General features: G+C 37.7%; 4 protein-coding genes, 1 long non-coding RNA gene and 1 pseudogene across 5 annotated transcripts; 3 read left to right on the forward strand and 3 right to left on the reverse strand.

Moving 5' to 3' along the window:
* Nucleotides 1-1,004: 1,004 nt before the first annotated feature.
* LOC130511370 (uncharacterized) lies at nt 1,005-3,785 on the reverse strand. Its single transcript, XM_057008328.1, has 2 exons — nt 1,790-3,785; nt 1,005-1,282 (listed from the first exon to the last, which is right to left on the reverse strand). The coding sequence occupies exons 1-2, from the start codon at nt 3,783-3,785 to the stop codon at nt 1,005-1,007; spliced, it is 2,274 nt and encodes a 757-aa protein (XP_056864308.1).
* Nucleotides 3,786-4,280: 495 nt separating this feature from the next.
* LOC108852713 (FBD-associated F-box protein At3g49020-like) lies at nt 4,281-6,046 on the forward strand (annotated as a pseudogene).
* A 963-nt stretch (nt 6,047-7,009) lies between these two features.
* Nucleotides 7,010-9,056, forward strand: LOC108835115 (FBD-associated F-box protein At3g49020-like). The gene is made up of 4 exons (XM_018608410.2): nt 7,010-7,104; nt 7,223-8,444; nt 8,514-8,651; nt 8,742-9,056. Exons 1-4 carry the CDS (start codon nt 7,010-7,012, stop codon nt 9,054-9,056), a joined length of 1,770 nt encoding a protein of 589 aa, XP_018463912.2.
* A 998-nt stretch (nt 9,057-10,054) lies between these two features.
* On the forward strand, nt 10,055-11,770 carry LOC108852592 (soluble inorganic pyrophosphatase 3). Its single transcript, XM_018626092.2, has 9 exons — nt 10,055-10,091; nt 10,199-10,334; nt 10,421-10,449; nt 10,524-10,589; nt 10,672-10,779; nt 10,867-10,932; nt 11,089-11,209; nt 11,302-11,383; nt 11,473-11,770. Exons 2-9 carry the CDS (start codon nt 10,199-10,201, stop codon nt 11,513-11,515), a joined length of 651 nt encoding a protein of 216 aa, XP_018481594.1. The 5' UTR covers nt 10,055-10,091; the 3' UTR covers nt 11,516-11,770.
* On the reverse strand, nt 10,777-11,421 carry LOC130510646 (uncharacterized). Its single transcript, XR_008944352.1, has 3 exons — nt 11,268-11,421; nt 11,055-11,207; nt 10,777-10,950 (listed from the first exon to the last, which is right to left on the reverse strand). It is a non-coding gene; the product is annotated as an uncharacterized LOC130510646 (long non-coding RNA).
* A 5,840-nt stretch (nt 11,771-17,610) lies between the features above and the next one.
* Nucleotides 17,611-23,366, reverse strand: LOC130511371 (uncharacterized). Its single transcript, XM_057008329.1, has 2 exons — nt 21,771-23,366; nt 17,611-21,717 (listed from the first exon to the last, which is right to left on the reverse strand). The coding sequence occupies exons 1-2, from the start codon at nt 23,364-23,366 to the stop codon at nt 17,611-17,613; spliced, it is 5,703 nt and encodes a 1,900-aa protein (XP_056864309.1).
* Nucleotides 23,367-24,558: the final 1,192 nt, after the last annotated feature.

Consider the following 24,558-nt stretch of genomic DNA (forward strand, 5'->3'; position numbering starts at 1 on the left):
ATCTTGAATTCTGACCGAAGAAGGGATTGAAGATCAGCTACTGCAGTAGGATCATTGCTGACAATCATGATATCATCAACATATACCAATGCAGCAACATAGGAATCACCCACACACTTGACAAACAAAGTGTTATCTGCAGGAGACTGAATAAAGTTGGCGCCCAAGAGAACAGAGGAAAAGCGTTTGTACCATTGTCTAGACGCTTGTTTCAAGCCATAGAGTGACTTCCGGAGGCGACAAACTGGATTATGAGGCAAAACAACACCAGGAGGAGGAGTGTATCCTTGCGGTAAACGCATATAGATCTCTTCATCAAGATCGCCATGTAAGAAGGCATTAGATACATCCATCTGAGTCAAGCTCCATCCTTTAATAGCAGCCAATCCAAGAAGCAATTTGACACTCGTAAGCTTCGCAACAGGAGAAAATGTATCCATAAAATCGATCCCTTCCTGTTGAGTAAAACCTTGAGCCACAAGGCGAGCTTTAAAACGCTCAATGGTACCATCTGCGTTATACTTGATGGTGAAAACCCATTTACAACCAACAACATTCTTGCCTGCAGGGAGAGTAACAACATCCCAAGTCCTATTTTCCTCCATAGCATCAAGTTCCACATTTGCAGCCTTCTTCCATTTATCAGATAACATGGCCTGTTTGAAGGTTTTAGGCTCTGTTTCTAAAGAATATGTATGAACAGCAGCTTGGAAAACAGGGTTTAAACGATCATAAGAGATCACTGAAGAAATGGGATAAGGCGTTTTAGGAGTAGCTGGAAAAGAAGAGGAAAGAATAGAAGCAAAAGGAACAAGAAAACAATGATTTTGAGAAGGAGGTGTTCGAGGTAAACGACAAGAAGTTGAAGTAATGGTTTGAACAGAAGCACAATGATATTGGGACAGATAAGCGGGAGCTCTAGTCGTTCGTTTAGGCCTAGACACATGAGATAAATCTGCATCAACATTCTCTGGACTATGAACTTCAGTGTTATGAGTGTGTGCTCATGAAGCAGAAGAAGAAGTAGACACAGAAGCAGGCACAACAGGCGAGACAGATGGATGATGATCAGAAGTAGAACTATCATTATCAAAGGAAAAAGGATGAGACTCAACAAAATGCAATGGCACAGATAAAGGTAAAATTGTATTTGGAAACATGTCAACACTTTTAGAAAGCAAGTTAGATGTTTTAAAAGGAAATACTTGCTCTTTGAAAACAACATTTCGAGAAATGATAACAGAATGAGACTCCAAATCTAACACTTTATAGCCTTTAAAACCTGAAGGATAACCCAAGAAAACACAAGGTATAGCACGAGAACTGAACTTATTTCTAGCCTTTACCTTTGTCGATGCAAAACAGAGACAACCAAAACTCCTAAGAAGCATGTAATCAGGACACTTACCAAGCAATTTTTCAAAAGGAGATTTGTTATCTAGCAAGGGAGATGGCATACGATTGATCAAAAACACTGCAGTCATTATACAATCACTCCAATATTCAAGAGGGACATTTGATTGAAACAGTAAAGCCCTAGCAACATTCAATAAGTGTTGATACTTGCGTTCAACAACAGAATTTTGTTGTGGTGTATATGCACAAGAAAAATAATGAATCATACCCTGTTCTTTGATCAAATCAGTAAAAGCCAACTGAGGAGCATTATCAGAACGAATTGCCTTGATCTTTGAATGATATTGAGTCGAAACATGCTTAAGAAATAATGGAAATATCACTGAAACTTCTCATTTATTTCGCAACATGTAAATCCAAGTGGTTCTAGTACAATCATCAACTAAAGTAAGAAAGTAACGATATCCCTCAACAGACTCAACACTAAAAGGACCCCATATATCAAGATGAACTAAATCAAATGGAGCAGACGCGAGATTGTTGTGGGAGACATACGCAAGACGCTTCTGCTTTGCAAGAGGACAAATGGAACAAGGAGAAAGCTCAGACGAAACACGCTTGAAACTTGGTAAAGAAGTTGAAATCTTTTGAAAAACACTTGATGAGGGATGTCCCAAATGTTGATGCCAAATGAAACTATCAGGAGAAACCATGCCACATAACAATGTTTCTTTAGATGCAACAGGATGATCAGTATCGAGAATGTACAGATTGTTGTAAAGACTACCCTTCCCAATCATCAAGCCCTGAGAAAGATCCTGGATAAGACAACCATTAGGAAAGAAATGAGCAGCACAAGTCAAAGTTCGAATCAAACTACTCACACTAATCAGGTTGAAACAAAAATCAGGAACAAGCAGAACATCATACAAAATCAATGAATCAGTGATTTTTATAGTACCAACATGAGTAATGGGAACCTTACTATCATTCGGAAGTGTCACAGTGACAGAGGAAACTGAGACAAAACTATCAAACATATCTATGCTCGAACAAACATGACTAGAAGCTCCACTATCTATTATCCAAGAGTCATGTGGGACTAAAGATGGAAGAGTTGAAAGAGAATGATTTTGGTAACAAAGAATTTGGTTTTGAACAGTAAGGTTGATACTAGGAAAAGGTATAGTACCAGAAGAGGAAGATGGATCCATATGACCATGTTCTGTTATTGTTGCTCGTGGAAGAGAATGACTGGAGGAAGGAACTTGATTCTCTGAAGCTCGGACATGGGAGTTGAACTGTGCAATAAGATGTTGAAGTTGTTGTGGAGTAAAGCTCTGCAGATTCATATTCATGCCTCCACTAGTCAACTGAGGAAGAGCTGTAGGAACAGAGGAGTAAGAACAAGTGTCCTTATCAACGCACACAGAAGCAACTGCATTTGATACCGGAGCGGTCACTTGTGGAGACGATGCAGCAGGCTTTGGTTGAGAAGAAGCATTCTTGGAACCATATGATCGATATCCAGGAGGAAATCCATGAAGCTTGAAGCACTTCTGCACTGTATGACCAATCTTTCCACAATGAGTACAAACTGGTTTCTGATAAGCTCTACCAGCATTGTAAGCAGCAACATAAGCCTGATCAGCTACAAGAGTAGACTGAGGAGCAACCGAAGTCTGAAACGCAACATTATCAACTGCAGTAGCAGGACGAAGAGTGCGTTGCCTTTCATCTTGTGCAACAATGTTGAAAGCCTCTTCAATAGTAGGAATGGGCTTTAACATCAAGATATGTCTTCTCGTCTGCTCATAAGACTCATTAAGTCCCATTAGAAACTTCGTGACCCGACTACGATGCTGTATCTTCTCCCATAAAGCAGCAGCATCACATTCGCACTTCCCACATGTACAAACCGGAAGCTCCACAAAGTTTCGATGCTCTTCCCAGAGAGTAACCAACTCAATATAATAGGCAGAAACATCCAGAGATCCCTGCTCTATTTTACTCAATCGCTGTTCAAGATCATAGATTCTAGGAGCATCATCTTGCTTAAACCGAGAGATCAAATTATTCCAGATTCCTTCAGCAGTAGAAATGAATAACAAACTCTGACCAATTTTCTTAGATACAAAGTTCATCAACCAGGTAGCAACTAAGTCGTTACAACAAGACCAAGCACCATAATCTCTATGCATAGAAGGCGGTTTAGCAATCGTACCATCAATAAATCCGAGTTTGTTACGGACGTTCAAAGCCATTCGTACCGAGCGACGCCAAGAATGAAAGTCAGAAGAAGTCGTCAAGCGATCTGAAACAAGAGTCAATCCAGCATGATCATTACTGTGTAAGTAATAGGGATTCTCATAATGATCGGATGAACGACGCGATGAATCCTTAGATGTAGCAGGTGATGAAGGCGCCATGAGAAACGAATCGAGAAACGAAAGAAAGCGATCAATGAAGAGTAACAAGCAAGATCCAAACGCAACCGAGAACTCCAGAGAAAAGATCGCAAATCGCCAGAAATAGAGTATAGAAGAACCGCGAAAGCGAAACCAAAGGGAGACTCATTTGTACGATGAGATCGAGCTGAGAAAACGAAGCGGAAAACGATTATCTTCGCTCTGATACCATATTAACATCAGAGTTTAGATGAACGAAGATGAAGATTTGAGATTCAGCTCGAGAGATGAACGAAGAAGATGATGAAAGAAAGTTTGTTATTTCTTCTTATCTCAAACTGTACAACTGTAAAGTGTATATATATAAACCGGTTAAGCAAAAGGAAACTTAACCAATTCTCAATAACCATAATAAACCGGACTACTACTAATATACTTGTTAGGGTTTTGTGTTAACCTTTTGAAACAGAATCGTCGCCAGATCTGAGCTTCCGATTAGTAAAGCTTGTCATTGCGATGGAACATGAATGGTACGTGGAGTTTCTTAGTTTAGTTAATGGTTACTTTATCTTTTGATTTGGATCCTTTTTTTTTGCGTTTGTAGACACCCAACCCTAATATTTAAGAACACGTCCTAATTAAAACTCTTATCTATATATATATATATATACGTTTCAATATATCCTTACAGCAAAACTGGTGGTGAAAGTTTGAGAAACGAAGAAGTCATGGACAGGATCAGTGAGTTGCCTAGAGGTTTGATTATACAGATACTATCTTCACTTTCAATAAAAGATGTCACAGCGACGAGTGTTTTGTCTAAGAATTGGAGATCTCTTTGGAAGATGGTGCCAAACATCAAGTTTGATTTTGGTTATGATCATGACAAAACTGAAAGCCATAGTTTCTTTTCAGAGATTGTTTGCAAGTCTTTGCTTTCATGTAGCTCTTCGGTTCTAGAGAGTCTCTATTTGGTAAATATATATGAATCTGAAGCTTCAGATGATATAGACATGTGGATGCGAATCGCATTTGCACGCATGTACGTAATTTAGTACTGGAGTTGCAATTGGATGATGAGTACGAAGGAGGCTTGATTAGATTTCCGAGTGTTTTCTGTAGCTGTAATAACACACTGGGAATATTGGAACTCAGTGGTATGTTATTGTTGGACTTTCCTTCTCGGGTCGGTTTGAAGTCCCTTAAAAAGCTGCGTCTTATATATGTGAAATTCAAAGATGAGGAATCTGTTTGCAACCTTTTATGTGGCTGCCCTATTCTCGAAGAATTGGTTGTGCACCGAAGGGGAATTTGTGATGCAGAGACTTTCACTATTGCGGTGCCATCATTACAGAGACTAACCATAGTCGATACCTTCCTAGGAAAAGTTAGAGAAGGCTATGTGATAAACGCCCCTTCTTTGAAATGCTTGAACATCACAGCTGGGGAGGTTAGATGGCTACGTCTATTTAAGCCACTAGTCATCAATCGGTATGGATTTTGTCTGATTGAGAATGCGCCAGAACTGGTGGAGACCAAAATCATAATTGGCTATATTGGTATACATGTACACAACGAGAACATTCTGGTCTCTTTAACTTCAGCCAAACGTCTTTCCTTGGATTTTTCGACCTTACAGATATACGATTTAAGGTTGAATTTTCTTTCGGCCTAACATCAATTATTATTTTCTATTTACTAATGTTTCATCCTGCACAGATCAAATGTCCTACAGGTATTAACTTCTATCATTTGGTATCTTTGGAGCTGAATACAAGTAAAAGAGGATGGTCGAATCTACTTGCCTACATGCTCGATAGTTCTCCTAAATTGCAAATCCTCAAGCTCATCATCGACGTAAGCAATTTAATTAGCTTATTTTCAGCTGTCATAGCTCCAATTTTAGGTATTTTTGATGAGATCTAATACCATATACTTCTTTTTATTGCATTGGATCCTAGGCATATTGTTATGACATAAAAGTTTCCGGTTCTTCGTGGGGGGAGTGGGAGCAACGTCCTAAATGTGTGCCAGAATGTTTGTTGTTCCATCTTGAAACACTTGTGTGGAAAAGATACATATGGGATCGTAAAGATGATAAAGACGTGGCAACATACATTTTAAAGAACGCAAGACGGTTGAAGAAAGCAACCTTCTACACAGAACCCATACAACTGCAAAATCTGCAAACGTTGGAAGAGAAACATGAGATGCTCAACGAGTTGGCTAGTGTAGTTAGGGCTTCAAATTCATGTAACCTCGTCTTTGAATCATCCAATTAATTATCTCTTAAATTCTTTTTTTAATTGAACAAGGCAGAAGTTGTTGCTCTCTCTCTCCCCTGAGTTAACATCCTTCTCTCTGAAGACACAAACTATGGAACATGTGTACATTAACAAACATAAAGACTAGACAAAACGATTACATTCTCTATCTATACAAACTCTTAGCTCATTATTTCTCCAGCTAATATTATATCTGCTCATTACTACTATCTATCTATGTCTCTCCTGACTAAATCAAGAAGTATAAAACTAGCCTCAACAGCAGTTCAAATAATCTGATTTCATTGTTAATCTGCTACATGCTCTGTCCAAAAGTAGAAAACAAAAGAAAAATAGACCTTCAATCTTGTGCCATCAAAAACATTCATGGACATTTGTCTCTGTTAGCGCAATTTGTCTCTGAAGTCTGCAAGCCCACAAACAGAATAAATGAAAAATGAGTGCGTGTATATGATTATTTTTTCCCTGCAAGCAAGCAAGCAAACAGATATACATAAAAATGTATAACCGTGAAGCACATAGTCACGCAAGACTCCGTGGTATAAAACAAATCTTGTATAGCCTTCAATTGTGAGCAAATAGGCAGATGATTGATCAATATTTGATGAAACATTCAAGTAATAAAATTGGTTATAGAGTTATCCTTGTGATGAATCAGAAGGAAAATTTGAAATTCTCTCTGCTCAACTGGCTTTTAAAAGTTTCTGCTTCAGCTCTTTATATAAACTAATCTGAAAACAAGTTAAAATCAGTACTATGAGAAAGAGAGAGGGGTTAGTGAGTACAATAGAATATTCCACGCGTACTTGTTAGGGTTTTGTGTTAACCTTTTGAAATATATTTGAAAGATCATAACTAAACTTCAAAAATTATATAATATATTTATATATCAATACAATAGAATATTCCACGCGTACTTGTTAGGGTTTTGTGTTAACCTTTTGAAACAGAATCGTCGCTATGGTCATATTCCGATTAGTAAAGTTTGCCATTGCGTTTGGTGTAGTGGAAGTTGAAGGCATAAATCTGTTATCAGCAACGATGGAATATGAAAGGTAATTTTTTTCTTTTGCGGTTGTAAACACCACATTAAAGTACCCAGCCCTAATATTTAAGAAAAAATCCTGATAAAAACTCGTGTCTATATATATACCATTGAATATATCCTTACAGCAAAACCGGTGGTGAAAATCTGAGAAACCAAGATGTGATGGACATGATCAGTGAGTTGCCTAGAGATTTGATTATACAGATACTATCTTCACTTTCAACAAAAGATGTCGCAGCGACGAGTGTTTTGTCCAAGAGTTGGAGATCTCTTTGGAAGATGGTGCCAAACATCAAGTTTGTTTCTGGTTATCACGACAAAACTGAAAGCCATAGATTTTCAGAGATTGTCTGCAAGTCTTTGCTTTCATGTAGCTCTCCGGTTCTAGAGAGTCTTTATTTGGTAAATATTTATGAATCTGAAGCTTCAGATGATATCGAAATATTGATTGGAGTTGCATTTGCACGCCCTGTGCGTAAATTAGTACTGGAGCTTCTTCTAAATAAAGACTATGACGGAAACTTGATTAGAATATTGCCGAGTGTTTTCTCTAGCTGTAATAACACACTGGAAATATTAGAACTCAGCAGTATGGTATTGCTTTTAGACTTCCTTTGTCAGGTCAGTTTAAGGTCCCTTAAAAAGCTGCGCCTTGTATATGTGGAATTCAAAGATGACAAATCTATTTGCAACCTTTTATGTGGCTGCCCTATTCTTGAAGATTTGGTTGTGCACCGAAGGAACAATTATGATGCAGAGACTTTCACTATGGCGCACGTGTTTTTCGATTATAAGTATGAGGGCGACTTGATTAGATTTACGAGTGTTTTCTGCAGCTGTAATAACACACTGGAAATATTGGAACTCAGTACTATGCTTTTAGACTTTCCTTGTCGGGTCGGTTTGAAGTCTCTTAAAATGCTGCACCTTATAAATGTGAAATTCAGAGACGAGGAATCTGTTTGCAACATTTTATGTGGCTGCCCTATTCTCGAAGATTTGACTGTGAACCAAAGGGGCAATTATGATGCAGAGACTTTCACTATTGCAGTGCCATCATTACAGAGACTAACCATAGTAGATACTTTCCTAGGAAAAGTTAGTGGAGGCTATGTGATAAACGCCCCTTCTTTGAAATACTTGAACATCAAAGGGGTGGGGGCTGAATGGTTAGGCGGAATCATCAGTTCAGGCGAGGATTATGGGTTTTTTCTGATTGAGAATGCGACAGAACTGGTGGAGGCTAAAATCATAGGCGTTATAATTGATATCCATGTACACAATGAGGATATTTTGGCTTCTCTAACTTCAGTCAAACGTCTTTCTTTAGACTTTTCACCCTTGAAGGTACGATGTTTTTTTTTATTGTTCATCCTTGTTTTGTATACTAATTAATAATATTGGCATCATGGATAGATCAAGTGTCCTACTGGTATTACCTTCTATCAGCTGGTATCTTTGGAGCTGAATACACGTAAAACTGAGTGGTCGAATCTACTTGCGCGCATGCTCGATAATTCTCCTAAATTGCAAATCCTCAAGCTCATTTACACCGTAAGCAATTTTGATTAGTTTTTTTTTTACTCATATACAGCTCCTCCACTTTCAGGGTACTTTGATGAGATCTAATATCATTTTTTTCAGGGACATGAGTATAACGATAGACCAATATTCCCTTTCCGATTGGCCGAGGAATGGAAGCAACGTCCAAAATGCGTACCGGAATGTTTGTTATTCCATCTTGTGACATTCCAGTGGACAAATTACCCATGGGAACTAAAAGAAGAGCTAGAAGTGGCAAAATACATTTTAAAGAATGCAAGATGGTTGAAGAAAGCAACTTTCTATACAGAACCGGAAGATGTCGAAACCTTGGAAGAGAAACGTGAGATACTAAACGAGTTGTCTAGTGTAGCTTCAAATTCATGTCACCTCGTCTTTGAATCATCATCCAACTAATCTCTTAAACCAGTTTTTTACTACTACTATGCTCTTGTTTAGTCATTGAGAAATGTAAAACTCAATAAAATTTAGCTACGTACGGATGGAAATACTAAATCTTGATGACATTTGGAGGAAGAGACTGATGAATATTATAAATCGTACCAATATGAAGCTTCGCATCATCACTCACTAACCATATTCGCTGATTCAGTCAAAGATATAATAAAATTGTAAGTTTTGCCAACATTCATAGAAGAATTGTGTACCTTGTAGCTTTCAGCCTATGCATTTTCAAACACAAATTATATACGGATGTCTCATACAGTGCCGTTTGAAAATTGGTTTTATTTCTTGTGTTACAAGGTACCCTACGCCTTTTAAACTTCAAATCTGGAAAGCTTGAAAGTGAATCAAAAGAATCATACATGTGAGGCCAAATCCTTGGTAAACACAATTTATTAAAAACGCTTCTTTAATTCTTTCTACCTTGTTAAATGATGTTTTTTGACTTTCCAAAACGGATCTTTCACGTGCGTGGTTAACACTACAATTCCCGCAAATTGTCAAAACGCTTAGCTCTCTATGAGATACCTCAATGTTGATACTCTAAGAGTCGGTAACAAGAGCTCGTAAGTTACTGATGTAAGTACACACAAAGATGAAGTCCTGTAGTAAGGCTTGTATAGCATTTCTTAAAAGGACTATGTGATAGTTGGATGTTGTTAATAGATGAGGAATCTGTTTCCAAACACGAGATCGTGTTGTGAAAAAATAAATCGTGGTAGCAATTGGTAGTCACGATTATAACAACGTGCATGCAAATAAGTTGAATGTTTTGTTTTCAATTTTTTCTAAATTAAAATATGGAACTGTAAGCAATGATGGAATCAAGAGGCTGAGAAAGAATATCTCTGGTATCAATATTGATTTTGACCAAGTCGTTATGCTATTATTAAACTCTGGTTTCTCGTGTATATATATGAAACCTAGCTCTGTTTTTGCAGAAGTTACATTTGTTTTTGTCCCTTTTAAACGAAACAAGATCAAAAGGTAATTTATACTAACGTCTGATGGTTCTTGATCTATTAGATCTTTAAAAAGGGTCAATGCGTTTTGAATCATATTTGTGATTTTGATGTGATTGGCTGATTGCACAGATGAGTGAAGAAACATATGAAGAAACGATGGAAACAAGTCAATCTCCTCGTCCTGCTCCAAAGCTGAACGAGAGGATCCTCTCAACTCTATCCAGGAGATCTGTAGCTGCGCATCCGTGGCACGACCTTGAGATCGGTAACATCACTTTTTCCTTTCAATTGCCCTTATAGTCACATCTACACACAAATTATGAGTTCTTTTTTTGTTTGTTTGTTTTTCAGGTCCTGAAGCTCCATTAGTCTTCAACGTGGTATGTCTCTTATACCTAATAACTTAACTTTTTTTAGTTTCTATTTTTGTCTTAACAAGAGCCTCTCTGGTCAGGTGGTTGAGATCACAAAGGGGAGCAAAGTGAAATATGAACTTGACAAAAAGACTGGTCTTATTAAGGTAAGTGAAATGAGATCCACATATTGTGATCTTCTTTTCTAAACGACAATTCTGGTGATGACACTGAGTTTCAATCGATCAGGTTGATCGAATCTTGTACTCATCGGTTGTTTATCCTCACAACTACGGATTCATCCCAAGGACATTGTGTGAAGACAACGATCCTCTTGATGTTCTTGTCCTCATGCAGGTACACAACATCAAAATCACCAGAGGAAATGTATCATCCATTTCCCACATTTATAGTTCTTTAACCTGTTTAAGCTTGTGTACGTAGGAACCAGTGCTTCCAGGATGTTTTCTTCGTGCTAGAGCCATTGGATTAATGCCCATGATTGATCAGGTCTCTCCTCTTCAATCTCTTACCACAAATATCCATAAATCATTCCTTGCTTCTCACGTAACATTAAAAAGCTTAAAATGTACAAGCTTTAGAGCCATTGACAGAGTGCATAAGAATCAAACCTGAAAATAATGACTAACAGTACTCATCATACAGGGAGAGATGGACGACAAGATCATAGCCGTATGTGCAGACGATCCAGAGTACAAACATTTCACCGACATCAAACAACTCGCTCCTCACCGCCTCTCAGAAATCCGCCGTTTCTTCGAAGACTGTAACCTTCTTTTCTTTATTTATAACGATCAAATTGTGAAAAAGAAAATAAACAATACCTAATGTTTTCTTTACTGGATCTTATGCTTGTAGACAAGAAGAACGAGCACAAGGAGGTGGCTGTAAACGATTTCTTGCCATCGGAGAAGGCACATGAAGCAATCCAGTACTCCATGTAACATTCCTCAAAACCCCTAAACCTAAATTTTGATAAAATATTGGAAAATAGAGTAATGAATGTATAATCGTGTAATGAATTTATAGGGATCTGTACGCTGAGTATATTCTCCATACCTTGAGGAGATGAACCAACAACAACACGTTATCTTCACATATACGGAAAGAAGAATACTTTTCCAGTATCCCCCTGCAATAAAATATTTTACGGAATTTATTATTTTGAATATTCATTTTCCGACTTTATTTTGAATATTCATAGTTACATATATATGTTCAAATTTTCAAGTTTTGTGTTGTTAATTTTTTTTTTTTCGTTTCTTTTTCTTGTGATGTTGCAATTTTGTTGATTTGTGTAATTTGAAACTGATACAAACTGCTTTTTCTTATTTCCTTTCTGATTATCCACTGGTTATTAGGGCTGGGCAAAATATCCGTAAATTTTGATTCGATCCGTTATTTGTTTCGATTCGATCCAAAAATCTGAATATCCGTAACTTAACGAATCGAAGCAAATACTAAAATTCAATATCCGTCAAAGATGAAACAAATCACAAATACTAATATTTTTAGAAACGGATATCCGATCCGATCCGTTATATACATATATATGTATACATGTTTATAAAATTATATAATATATATACTTTTATATCTTTATATAATTTTTATAATATTTTTATTCACTAAATTAATTATTTAGTTATTAAAAATTTTGAAAGTAGGTAATTTTTTTTAAAAAAATTAATGAAATAATATTGTTTTATTTTAGATTTTCTTCTTTTTCTTTTATTTTTATTTATTTTTTTAATTTTTATTACTTTACGGATCGAATCGGATATCCGGCAAAAATTCGGATATCTGAAGAGTTACAAATCGAATCGGATCAGAAAATCGAATATTCGCAAAGCATAGATCGGATCATGGATATCCTTAAAACTCCGGATATCCGCTCCGTGTCCACCCCTACGGTAGTTATTACTCAAATGTTGTTAGGTAAGTTGTTCAGTAATGCTCTTTAAAACCTCTTTAGGCCCAAATATATCGGGCTTTTAAATTCTATTTTTCTCTTAAGATGCAAAAGACAAACAAAAAGAAAACCAAAGAAAATAAAATAAAATCGTAACGAGAGGGAAAATAAAATCGTAACGAGAGGTCTCTCTGTACAATACACTAAAGAACAGTGAACATAAACAGGTTTTGTTTATTTGGCAAATTGTTCAAAAAAAAAAAGTTTAGTTGGCAAATATTGTGAATTGTGTAGATCCAAATGAGAAAGCGACTAAACGTGAGTAGCACATATATAGATAGAGAATGGGCTATTGGATTTATCATCTATATCATATTTATTTTGGGCCTCACTTTATTCATTGGGACCACCCTATAGTCCCCTCCCATTTGTTTTTCTATTTCTTAAAAAATGGTTTTAATTAACTAAATGACAATTAATTGTAAAATATGATCCGACATGTGTACGTGTGTGTGTATGTATTTATCAAATATGATACATATATATAACTAGTAAGATTTGGAACAGTGAATGAATGATTGAATAAATGTGAATATAAGATTGGAGCTATAGGGGAAGGTGACATTCGCAGCTACTGTAGAGTCCTTATATATATACACCAATGGAGTTCATACACTAATATACGAATGTGTAATAGTATTACGTTCTATAATATATTATAGTGAAACCATCCAAATTCAATATACAGTGATTTTGGCCTTCGTAGTTGAGACAACCTGAGCGGGTTGATCCCTTTGTGTCCATCCTACCATGCATTCAAACCGACCCCATCTTATATACGAGTCCTTATATATTTGCATTTATATTTCATCCAAATAAACAAATATTAGAGCTGACAAACAAAAATCTAACATATTTTCTTTCACTATCACTAAATAGTTTGTTTTACTTTTAGTTTAAGTACTATATGCTAACTAACATTAAATCATAGTTAAGAAACACTGAAAATATGTACAAAAAGGATGATGAAACCAAATTCTGTGAATATTATGAAAATATATTGAAGATTATTATTGTTTTTCCTTTTCGCACATGGACTTTTCAAGTAGATGCATTCTTAAAAGACTAATTATGTATTTTCATTTTTTTTTCTTTTAAAGGAGAAGGTTGGCTAGAGAGGCCCTAGACTTCTGGCGGCAAATTGACAACTTGAGCATGTTATTGCCACCATCGCACCACCAATTCTTCATTTATAAGATTTTAAGTTAGCAAAATAATTTTAAAAATTGGACCGCCTTCTACTTCACCACTACCTCTTCGATGGCGACCGATCTTATGTATTATTATCATATTTTTTAACAATCAATAATGGTCGATTTAATTAATTTAACACGAGTGACTCTAGAGATCGCCTCGGTCCAAAAACCTGCAACTAATCTAAACATTCTCTTTATAAAAAATAGAGAAACCCTAGTTTTCTAAAGGATACGTTTTCTTGTCTTGCCCACATACACACCTTCTGGGTCGAGCAAAAGCCAGGCAAGCCATACCCCAATCTATTGATTAAACTATTTATAGACATGTTCAGTATGTTCAGTTAACAACGTAATTATACATTGAATTAAATGTGCAAATTGGATGTGTGTGTATGTGGCCAAAAAAAGGTTGGGGCAAGATGCGTATGGTTCTTATTCTGGTTAATATCTGATTTTAGAAGAAATTATTCTTGTCTTTGAGATCATTAACAATTAGAGAGGATATATGTATAGAGTTTGCCTTGGCGTTTGAAGGATGGGAAGACTCTATGGGATGAAGAAGGTTTCAGGTGATCGACAAATTAGAGGATCGCGAGTGGGCATTTATTTAAACAAGAAAGCTGATAAGTGGTCCTTACCCTAAACCCCATCTTTTCCTTCTCTCATTATCATATGCTTTATATATCTCTCTATACGTACACCTACTCACCATCATTATCATAAGCTAATCTGGCACATTAAACAACTGCTATTGTAATGTGGGTTTGCAAAATTCTAGTTTAATTCCATAATAAACTACTTCGATTCGTTTTTGTGTTATTTGTCAATTGTAGCCATATTATGATTTACTCTACGTTCAAATTTGGAATGTAGCGGGGTCTAAGACGATGCTGTGGTTGTAGTTATGAGGCTTTTGCTACTGAAATGGCTATTGATCATAACCTTTCTGGTTAACAAAGTGTTCCGCATTTAAAATAATGAAAATCACATATTATTTGCTTTGAAAAGAAAAGAAAAACAAGAAAAAGCAAGACAAATACAAAATGGACTGTGTGAGATTTTAAAAGTTGTTAGGTTTTAAGAAGTGTTAGAGTAAATAACTAAGAAATTGAAGTACCATATCAGATATTAGGCTAAAGAAAAACTAATATATATATAAGTATGGTTAAACTCAACTTAATATGATACTTTCTAGGAAATAACGGATCCAAAAAAATCTGTGAGGGTTTATCTCAAATATCGGATATATCATACTAAGCAAAGGGTTGAATATTTGGTGACGTATATTTAGGTTTAGTAGAACGTTTGGCCATAGCAAAGAACATTTGATTTGTCTTTAGTAAAGCATTTGGTCCATGAAGACATTTGGTTTGTCACAACAAATTGGTATCAAGACAAAAGTTTGTAGTTTTTAGTTTGAGGAGGATTGTTTTAGTAAATAAGTAACTCAAGTCTCATAGATATTAGACCACAAAAATCTAATAGATAAGTATGGTTCATTTCTATTTAGTATAAGATTTTTTGTGGAGTTACCTATCCAAATATAAAACCCTAAGGGTTTAGGTTCAAAGTGGATTGATTATTGACTCTAGCAAGAAGATTAAAGTCTCTCATTCAGTGAATACAGTAAAAGTTGACCGTGATCGTGAAATCTGTATATGATTTTCTAATTCTAGTGCTCCAAAAATAAATTACGTACCAGTCAAGACTCAAACCTAGCTAATTAAAGAAAACTGACAGAAAAAAAAAATATTTTTTTTCTTTTTTATATATATTTATATAAAAAAAATATATATATATATATATATATATATATAAAATTGAACTGAAGATGTATATTGATTTATTTATTTAAACTGAAGATGTATATTGATTTTTCAACTGAAGATGTATATTGATTTTCAACTGAAGATGTAAGTTGATTTATTTTTTAAATAAGTTGATTTATTTTAAAAAAATCTGTATATTTATTTATTTTTATATAAATATATATATATATATATATATATATATATATATATATATATATATATATATATTACTCAAAATATATATATATATATATATTTATTTATTTATCAAGACAGGAATATATATTTAAAGACTAAAGTTATTAAATTAATGTAATTGTATACATATCTACAAATTTTAAAGTTTAAGTTTAGTGTGAGTATTCTAACAATAAATATATTTTGTTTTCTCAAATGAAGGAACAGTAGTTTTATAACAATACTGGTACTACTATCAATGTGATGATCCATTGTGCATTAATCTCTAGCTACACGATTCCAGCTATTGATGTTTAGTAGAGCATATAACAACTATATGATCCGCTAATTAAGGCATGAACAGTTGAAAAGCTAAATCTCCATCTTCAAGTCTAAATATCGAAACTAAGTTGATTTATTTTGTGGATTAAATTCATGTTTAAAATTCAGAAATAGGTTGACAGGAATTGAAGAGTTGGATGTATGGAAATAGAGAGGTCCCCCAGACCCAGGTCATAGCTTTGAAAAGGACGACGCTACGGGTTCCTCGCAATTTCTTGATATTTATTGTACTTTCGTTCTCTCTACGAGAAATCATTGAAATAGAGAGATGCTAATATGTAAAGACTGTAAAAAAATAGAGGTGAAGAGAGGAACAAAAGAATTGTGTTTATTTATATGAAAATATTTAATTGCCTTTTCTTGTGCTTCGCTATTTTTACTATCGGTGTAATTTTATGATTCATATTTCATTCGCTGATAGCCTGATATTATCCAGACTAATATGACGTCAAAAAAAAATCCAGACTGATATTTAAATCAATTATATATAGTACTTAGGGGTGTCATCATATTATAAGATACTCCTGAAAAAAACACAACCCACTGTATTTAGAAAGTTACAAAGGAAAGGAAAGACGGTGTTCAAAGGCGGATCGTTTAGCACGCAGTGCCAGACAGCAATCGTCTTTCGTCGTTCACATGGATGCAGACCTCCCAGTTTGGTTCGCAGAGTCTATATAAGTCTGTTTGTTTGATAACAAAAAAAAAAACAAAGGAAAGACGGTAAGCCATGCAAATTGTTATGTATTAGTAAAAAGTATCTTAGCCAGTTTCCCACAAAAAAAAGTGTTCCAAAAAAGTATCTTAGCAAACAATTTGATATATTACGAAAAAAATTCTTGAGTGTTGATTAAGATTCGAATCAATAACGATTTAACAAAAGAAAACAATGTATCGACCAGAGGCTTTTGTGTCTAGCCAATTATGGACTGAGGATGAGGTTTTGGACCAAGTTTATGAATGTTCTAATACCTACCGCATGCTTTATAATTTCAACTTTTAGAAAATTTCTTATAATTTAATTTTGTGAACCCAACTTAATATAAGCTCAACCGTCAAAGAATATTTGTGACAGGCTGAGAGGCTGATAGTAAGGAAATGGTACAAGTAGAGTATCTACTATAATAGCGTCGATAAACAGGAAATAGACTATATAATTCTATTTAATAAAGTTATAAACTTTAATCATCAGCCAGCTAGCACTTGATTACTGTTAACCGAAACTGGAGAAAGGGACAAGGAGTTGCTTAGACCATCATTATTGGCATTCCTTAGGGTCAACCCTTAAAGGAAATGGGGAGGGGACCGAAACAAAGAATGAGAGAAAAGCCCTTAGATAAGGGCTGGCTCTTAAGTACCCTTAAGTTTTCATGACCAAAAAAAAAAAAAAAAAAAACTAAGGGCTTTTGTCTCTGCCCACCAATAATCATGCTCTTAGTCTCTGTCAGGACCACGTACTAAAAAATATTATAGATTAACTATACGTAAAACCAATCAATTTACCTAGTTATCAAGGGTTTGCGAGGGTCCATTAGACAAGTATATCGTGTTGTAGTCTTGTAGAGTAACATATGTAATGTTACTATACTGATTATTAGAGTAACGGTGGAGTATCTTTTTTTTTTTTTTTGGCTCAACAACTTACTTTTCATTAACCAATCTCAAGTGTTTACAAGATCTTATCAACCTCAACAAAAGAGCTTAACCACACTGGCACAACAGAATACAACTTAGGGACAAAGGACGCGAGCGTTGTAGTCTCCCTCGCTATTCTGTCTGCTACTTTATTACCACTCCTAGGATAGAACTCCACTCCATAGCCACTGTTTTCTGTCAGTAAAAAACTAATCTCCTGCATGATAGGCTTAATAGACAGCCACATCTCTTCCTCTCCATAGATTAGCTTCTTTAAAGTCAGGGAATCAGTCTCAAACACCACACTTGTATAACCAAATCCGGTTAAGGTTTGAATGGCCCACCGGAGAGCTTCAGCCTCAGTTTCAAGCACTGACCCTGCATTTGACAGCTTCTTCGCCCCTGCCCAGAGGAGGTTGCCTTGTTGATCTCTCGCGACCCACCCAACTCCACCTTCACATGTTTCTTTTTTCCAGGATCCATCAATATTACACTTAATCTTCATGGGTGGTGGCGCTCTCCATTTGCGGTCATGGCCCTCTTCTGTAGGCTTTTTTACCTCTTTATTTCGTACCTCTTCTCTACTTTTCCATTCCAAGGCATCCTCCTTTGCTTTTAGAACCGTAGCATAAGCGTCATAGTCTTTACCTTGAAACACAAACTCGTTACGGTTCTTCCAAATCCTCCACAGCAGATAAGGCACAGACTCGTCTTCCACCTCTTCCTTTGGGAACTCTTGTTTTTGGTTTAAGACCCAATGGAGGTTGGTGTAGATCGAATCCGACCAGATACCATGAGGGGGGGGATGAATTGTGGAATGAGCCCATATCAGTCTCGCATAAGTGCACTGGAAGAGCACATGGTTTATATCCTCCTCACGACACTCACATCTGCTGCAACTCATATCCTTTGCGATATGTCTTCTTACCATATTAGCTGCTACCGGGATTGAGTTGCTAATGCATCGCCATAGGAAGTGTCGTATTTTTGGGCTTGCATTCACTCGCCATGCTTGTTGGTAGAGGCCGTCAAGGCTCGGCTGTAGTGCCTCCTTCTGCTCTTTTTCTGCCTCAATGATGTTCACTAGGACCCAGTAGCCTGACTTCACCGTATAATGGCCTGTTTTAGTGAAATCCCAAGCATAAGAATCCTCGCTTCTCCTTCCTGCTGGGGTTATTTTCCTGATTTGGGCTTGTACCTCTGCAGTGAACAAGCTTTGTAGTAACTCTTCATTCCAAGTTCTGCAGCTTGAATCCAAGAGGTCACTCACTTTCAACTGTTCTGTCACTACCATTTCCCGTGAGTATCCATTCCATGCCATTGACTGGACCATTGTTGCCGGAGTTTTACCAATCCATCTATCCTGCCAGACCTTTGTTCTCTGACCATTGCCGATAATGACTCTAGCCCCTCTTTTGATTAGCTCTTGAGCCGCAAAGATACTCCGCCATGCATAGGATGGCCGGGATCCTAGAGTTGCATTCAAAGGGTCAGATGTCTTGAAGTACCTGCTCTTATAGATCTTGGCCATCAATGAATCAGGATTAGTGACCATCCTCCATAGCTGTTTGCCTAAGAGTGCCAGATTGTAAGCTTCCAAATCTTTAAATCCAAGTCCTCCGCAATCTTTTGACTTACACAGATGATCCCAACTTTTCCAGTGCATCCCCTTTGACTCCTTGTTTGTTTTCCACCAGAAGTCCGCCATTAGGGATACTATCTGCTTGCATATCGTCTTTGGAATCAAAAAGCAGGACATTGTGTATGTCGGGAGTGCCATAGCCACTGCTTTTAGCAAGACTTCTTTACCTCCCGGTGACAGGAATTTAGTCTGCCATCCCTGTACTTTCTGAGCCATGTTCTCCTTCAAGTAGCTCAGTATGGAGACGCGTGAACCACCCATTGATTCTGGGACTCCTAGATAAAAGCCTTCCCCCCCGGTTTGATCGATCCCTAATTTTATCATGATCTCCTCCCGTCTCTGGAGTGGGATATGCTTCCCAAAGTAGATGCTCGACTTTTGATAGTTAATCCTCTGGCCCGATGCAATGCTATAGTTACGCAGAAGCTGGGTTACCCTGTCTATTTCCTCATCTGAGCTCTTACAATATAGCATGCTATCGTCCGCAAACAAAAGATGGGAGACCGGAGGGGCTCTTCTCGCTACCCTTAATCCCGAGATCAATCTTGATTCTTCAGCTCTCTTCAACATTTGGACCAGCATCTCTGTACACATCACAAAAAGATAGGGTGACAGAGGGTCACCTTGTCGGAGTCCCCGTGATGGTACTATATCCCCAAATGGGGTTCCATTGATCAGAACTTGGTATCGCACCGATGAGACACAGCTCATAATGAGTTTAATCCAGTGTTCATTGAATCCTAGCGCTTGCATTGTTCTCTCCAGGAATCTCCATTCAACACGATCATAGGCCTTGGAGATATCCGTCTTGATAGCGATAGACTCATAGGCACACTTGTTATCCGAGCTTAACGCATGAAGCAGTTCGTGAGCTACCAAGATGTTATCGGATATGAGTCTTCCCTCCACGAAAGCTGCCTGTGTTTCTGAGATCAATGATGGCATCACCTGCTTGAGTCTCCCTGTCATTAGCTTGGATATCACCTTGTATGCCACGTTGCACAAACTGATCGGCCGGTATTCGCTCATTTTTCTTGCAGTCGGGCTCTTGGGTATAAGGCATATGTTTGTGTTGTTTACCCCCTCTTCCATCACTCCAGTTTGGAAGAACCTCTGCACCATTTCCATAACCTCCTCCTGGCATGTCTCCCAAAACTGTTGGAAAAAGAATCCATTCATGCCGTCAGGTCCGGGGCATTTATGGGGGTTGATTTCAAACACAGCTCTTCTGACTTCCTCTCTTGAGATCGGCTTCATAAGTGTCTCGTTTTGAGTAGCGGTCAACACTGGTGGTAGCTCACTCCACACTGCTAGCTCCGCTCCTACATCTTCCGAAGAGAAAAGAAAATTGAAATACTGCTCAGCCACTTTACCAAGATCCTCATCTGCAAACCATTCATTCCCAATATCATCAATCAAACTTTTGATCATGTTTTGAGCTCTACGATTTTTGGTTACAGCATGAAAATATTTGGTATTTCTATCCCCAGCCCTCAGCCAGTTCATCCTACTCTTCTGCCACCAGAACAGTTCCTCATTATAGTATTCTTCATTCAGTTCCTTCCTCATGCTTTCCAGCTCTTCTCTTTTGAACTGTTCTTGTCTTGATGCCTCATCGATTTTGTAGTGGAGTTCTTGTATTCTCATTGCTGAACTTGGTTTTGCACTTCTCTTCCACACTGAAATGGCTTTCCTACAGGTAGAGATTCTTCCCATAATATTGGCTTGTCCATTCCCTTGCGCCTTCCAGCCCTGATTCACAACCTCAATGAAGCCTTCTCGCTTTGTCCATCGATGATCGTACTTGAAGGTTGCTCTTTTCTTCCATTGCATTCCATCCAGGGAGGTTAGGATGGGACTGTGATCGGAACAAACTCTCTTCAGATAGTAGATGGTGGCCTGTGGGAAGCACTCGAGCCATTGTTGGTTTGCCACTGATCTGTCTAGCCGGCACTGTACCAGACCATTAATCCTTCTTCCTGCCCAGGATAGGAAATCGCCTTTATGCTTAATGTCCCACAGACCCCAGTTGCTAAGGAGCTGACGAAATTCTAGGCCTTCTTTTTCTGATCTCTCAGCTCCGCCGGACTTCTCCGATTGATCTACCATCTCATTAAAATCTCCAGTTAAGATCCAAGGGCCTTGTCTCTCTGCGCCTAGTCTGGATAATCTTTCCCAGACTTCACTTCTTTTACTCTTCACTGGGTCTCCATATACACAAGTGAGGTGGAATTGGTGATCTTGCCATTTAACCTTCGCATCAATGACTCTACTGTTTGCTTGCAAGATTTCCACTTCACACGATTGTTTCCATAGAAGAGCTAGGCCTCCACCCTTTCCTTTTGCATCCACTGATCTCAGATACTGAAAGCCTAGCTTCTCCACAACATACTCCATATAACTTCTCCTACTTTTGGTCTCGCTGAGGAATATTATCTCAGGAGAATACTGACCAAGTATCTCCTGTAGATGTCGAACTGTCGGGACATTCCCCAATCCCTGACAGTTCCAACTCAATATTCTCATATTGACCTCGAAGGGTTGGTATTAACCTTCAACCCTTCTTTCCTTTTGTTTCCACTTGCCAATGCTATCCTACGGACAGAATGGTCTGGGACAGATGCTGCTACAAGAGCAGAATGAGTGGGGGTAGTGAAGCCCCCTTGACTAGCCGCCTGGCTCAAAGCCTCTGACTTCTTCTCCGACCCTTTACTCATACTGCCGAGTCGGCAGAAAACAGATGGAGCCTCATTTGTCTTTTCAGTAGAGCCTATTCTCATCTTCTTCGATTTCCTTTCATCGCTACTACTCATCCTTCTTCTTTTGGAACTACCCATTCCTCCTGTTACTCTCTTCTCTCGAGGGGTGAGATCAAGCTGACCTCCAAGACGTTCAAACACTGAGGGTGGGCTTCGACTTCCCTTACTCGATTGTCCTTCCTGTTTTTCTCCTGATCGAGCTTCAGTTAATTTATCACGAAGATCCTCCAGCGTTACCTCTGTATCCTCTCCCAGCTCCATTCCACTTAACCTATTGAAGACAGAGTCTGATCCTTGTCCTGTTTTTGAGGTTCCTCCCTCACCAGAGCTCCCTAAGGTACCTCTTGAACCCGTCTGGTCTCCTGAGCCCTTTGATAATGCTGTAGATTCCTGGGAGCTTCTTGAGTAGCCGCTCACTCCTCTCGAGCCTTTTTGTTGCCAGACCAGCTGTGGAACTTCAGCCACCTTTTTTCCTTTACGCAACTCTCCTCTACTGTCTTGCCTTGATGATTGAGCCATCCTTTTGCCTCCTGCTTCCCCTCGTGCTTCCCCTCTTGGGGTTACCTCTTTAAAAACCACTCCTTTGAGTGCTCCTCTCTTTGGGTTCGCCTTCCTTGGGGTCTCCTTGATTCCTCTGTGTCTACGCATAGGTTCCACAGGAGCTTTACTCTGCTTAATCCCTTCCTCACTTCGATGGTCTTGTATTTGGAGGTTGCATCTAGTCTGATCATGAGTGAGCCTCTTACAAGTGTAGCACACTTTTATTAGCTTCTCGTATTCCAGCTCTGTGGGCACCGTTTCACCAGACTTGAATCGAGCTGTTCTGCGGAACTGTATTGGCTCCTCCGTACTGATCCACACTAATGCTCTTACATACTCCAAGGAGTTGGAGTTCTTAGCATGGAGCTCTATTCTTTCCACCTTCCCTAGTGGTTTCATCAGGTACTCCACCATTTGATGTTTCATGCGATGAATTGGGAGCCCTCGAATGCGGATCCAGAATGGGATCCGCTTAAGGAACTCCTCATCTGGGTGTGGAGACCATCTGTTCATAGAAACTATCCAGCCATTAACAAACCATGGCCCCTTCGTCAGGACATGTTGTAGGTCGCTCTCCGCTTCGAAGATGAACTGGACTTTGTCATCACCAACTCCTCTGCCCTTGACTTTGTCCTCTAAACCCCAGATTGGTGGCAGAGCTTTCACGAGGCCCCCAACTTTGTGGACATAGGGGTTGAGGCACCTCACTATCACGCTCATGGTGTTCTCCTCTATGAGATCCTCAAACTCCAAATCCGGCATGTCCACCATCTCTCCTTCCTCCAACAGCTCGAGCTCTTTGAGTTCCTCCACCAAGGACGCCTCTTTCTTCTTCCGAGTTCGAAACATGGTTCGCTTGCAAAGCTACCGCCTTTCTTCTGTTTTTAATGAAACCGCACCGCAAAGAAGTCACACAGACTTAATGAGCCTCAGATCTGTAGATCTATGGCTATCGACACCTTATGGTCTCTCCTCCCGTGAGCCGTTCGATGACTCTAGCTCCCGGGAGCAGCAACTCTCTCTCCTGACTTGCTGAATGTTAGGATTCTTGCTCTAGATCTGAGAAATTTTCCGCTCTCTCTCTGAAACCCTAATCGCCTCCATTCGGCTTGTACGTTCTCCCCCCGGTGGAGTATCTTAATTGAGGATATAAAGTAAAAATAATTAATATTTTAATAATTTTAGTTATTGGATTAATTTTTAATCTGTAGAAAAAAGTTAACTTGACACATGTTACTAAAAGCTATGAGGAATATCTTAAAAGTCAGTTTTTTAGAATTTTTTCTCTCTCTTTCCTAATTTTTATAATTTTTTATTTTTCTTAATTGCATAGATATCCACTAAGTATCTACTGATGGAGATCTCCATGTTCTTAAATCATGCATTTCTAACTCAAAAAGTATTCAATGACAAAAAAAATCTTTTTTGAAGAAGACAAAGGAGATATAGAGAAAACGGTATTAAATGGTATATATACATCTCTTGTATAGTTTAGATATCATCAAATATTACTGTGTATATTTTTTATAATAGTGGTGATCCCTGATATCACTCACTTATTTGTATTATATATTAACATTCTAGTTTGACAAAATCTATAAACATAATATGATACTTTTTTATCACTTATAACTTTATGATCAGTTTGTTTTCTATCATCTAAAATTAAATAAATTTATGATAAAATTATTATTGTTATATATATCGTCGATAATAATGTTTTCATAAATTTTCCATAATTTTTCACTTTAAAACTATTGATCTCTTTTCACTCTTTTTTACCTTTTTACTTTTTTTTGATAAATTAAAAATTCAAAGAAAAACTTCGGTTAGAAGTGGCTTTAAAAGCTGTTAGTACGATGCACTGGAACAAACAAGTGTATCGATTTTCGTTGTGTGCGAAAAGTTATATATCTTGAGCCATAAACTCTAAGATTCTTTGGCTGGTCCAAGAACAATAATATGCCAAGTGTATTCTATATAAGTTTTTCGATTGGTTGAGAGTTTCCTAACTGTGATTAAACTTGTTTATCCACCTTTT

The sequence above is a fragment of the Raphanus sativus genome, chromosome 4 (assembly GCF_000801105.2).
Source record: "Raphanus sativus cultivar WK10039 chromosome 4, ASM80110v3, whole genome shotgun sequence".
Classification (NCBI taxonomy): Eukaryota; Viridiplantae; Streptophyta; class Magnoliopsida; order Brassicales; family Brassicaceae; genus Raphanus; species Raphanus sativus.

Coding starts and splice junctions, on each gene's coding strand:
- LOC130511370 (XM_057008328.1), bottom strand. CDS start 3,785: ATGGCGCCTTCATCACCTGCTACATCTAAGGATTCATCGCGTCGTTCA. Junction 1,283..1,789: donor TCTTACTTTAGTTGATGATT/GTACTAGAACCA, acceptor GTTATCCTTCAG/GTTTTAAAGGCTATAAAGTG.
- LOC108835115 (XM_018608410.2), top strand. CDS start 7,010: ATGGTCATATTCCGATTAGTAAAGTTTGCCATTGCGTTTGGTGTAGTG. Junction 8,445..8,513: donor TAGACTTTTCACCCTTGAAG/GTACGATGTTTT, acceptor CATCATGGATAG/ATCAAGTGTCCTACTGGTAT. Junction 8,652..8,741: donor TCCTCAAGCTCATTTACACC/GTAAGCAATTTT, acceptor CATTTTTTTCAG/GGACATGAGTATAACGATAG.
- LOC108852592 (XM_018626092.2), top strand. CDS start 10,199: ATGAGTGAAGAAACATATGAAGAAACGATGGAAACAAGTCAATCTCCT. Junction 10,335..10,420: donor GTGGCACGACCTTGAGATCG/GTAACATCACTT, acceptor TTTGTTTTTCAG/GTCCTGAAGCTCCATTAGTC. Junction 11,210..11,301: donor CCGCCGTTTCTTCGAAGACT/GTAACCTTCTTT, acceptor TTATGCTTGTAG/ACAAGAAGAACGAGCACAAG.
- LOC130511371 (XM_057008329.1), bottom strand. CDS start 23,366: ATGTTTCGAACTCGGAAGAAGAAAGAGGCGTCCTTGGTGGAGGAACTC. Junction 21,718..21,770: donor AAAGGAAAGAAGGGTTGAAG/GTTAATACCAAC, acceptor TGGAACTGTCAG/GGATTGGGGAATGTCCCGAC.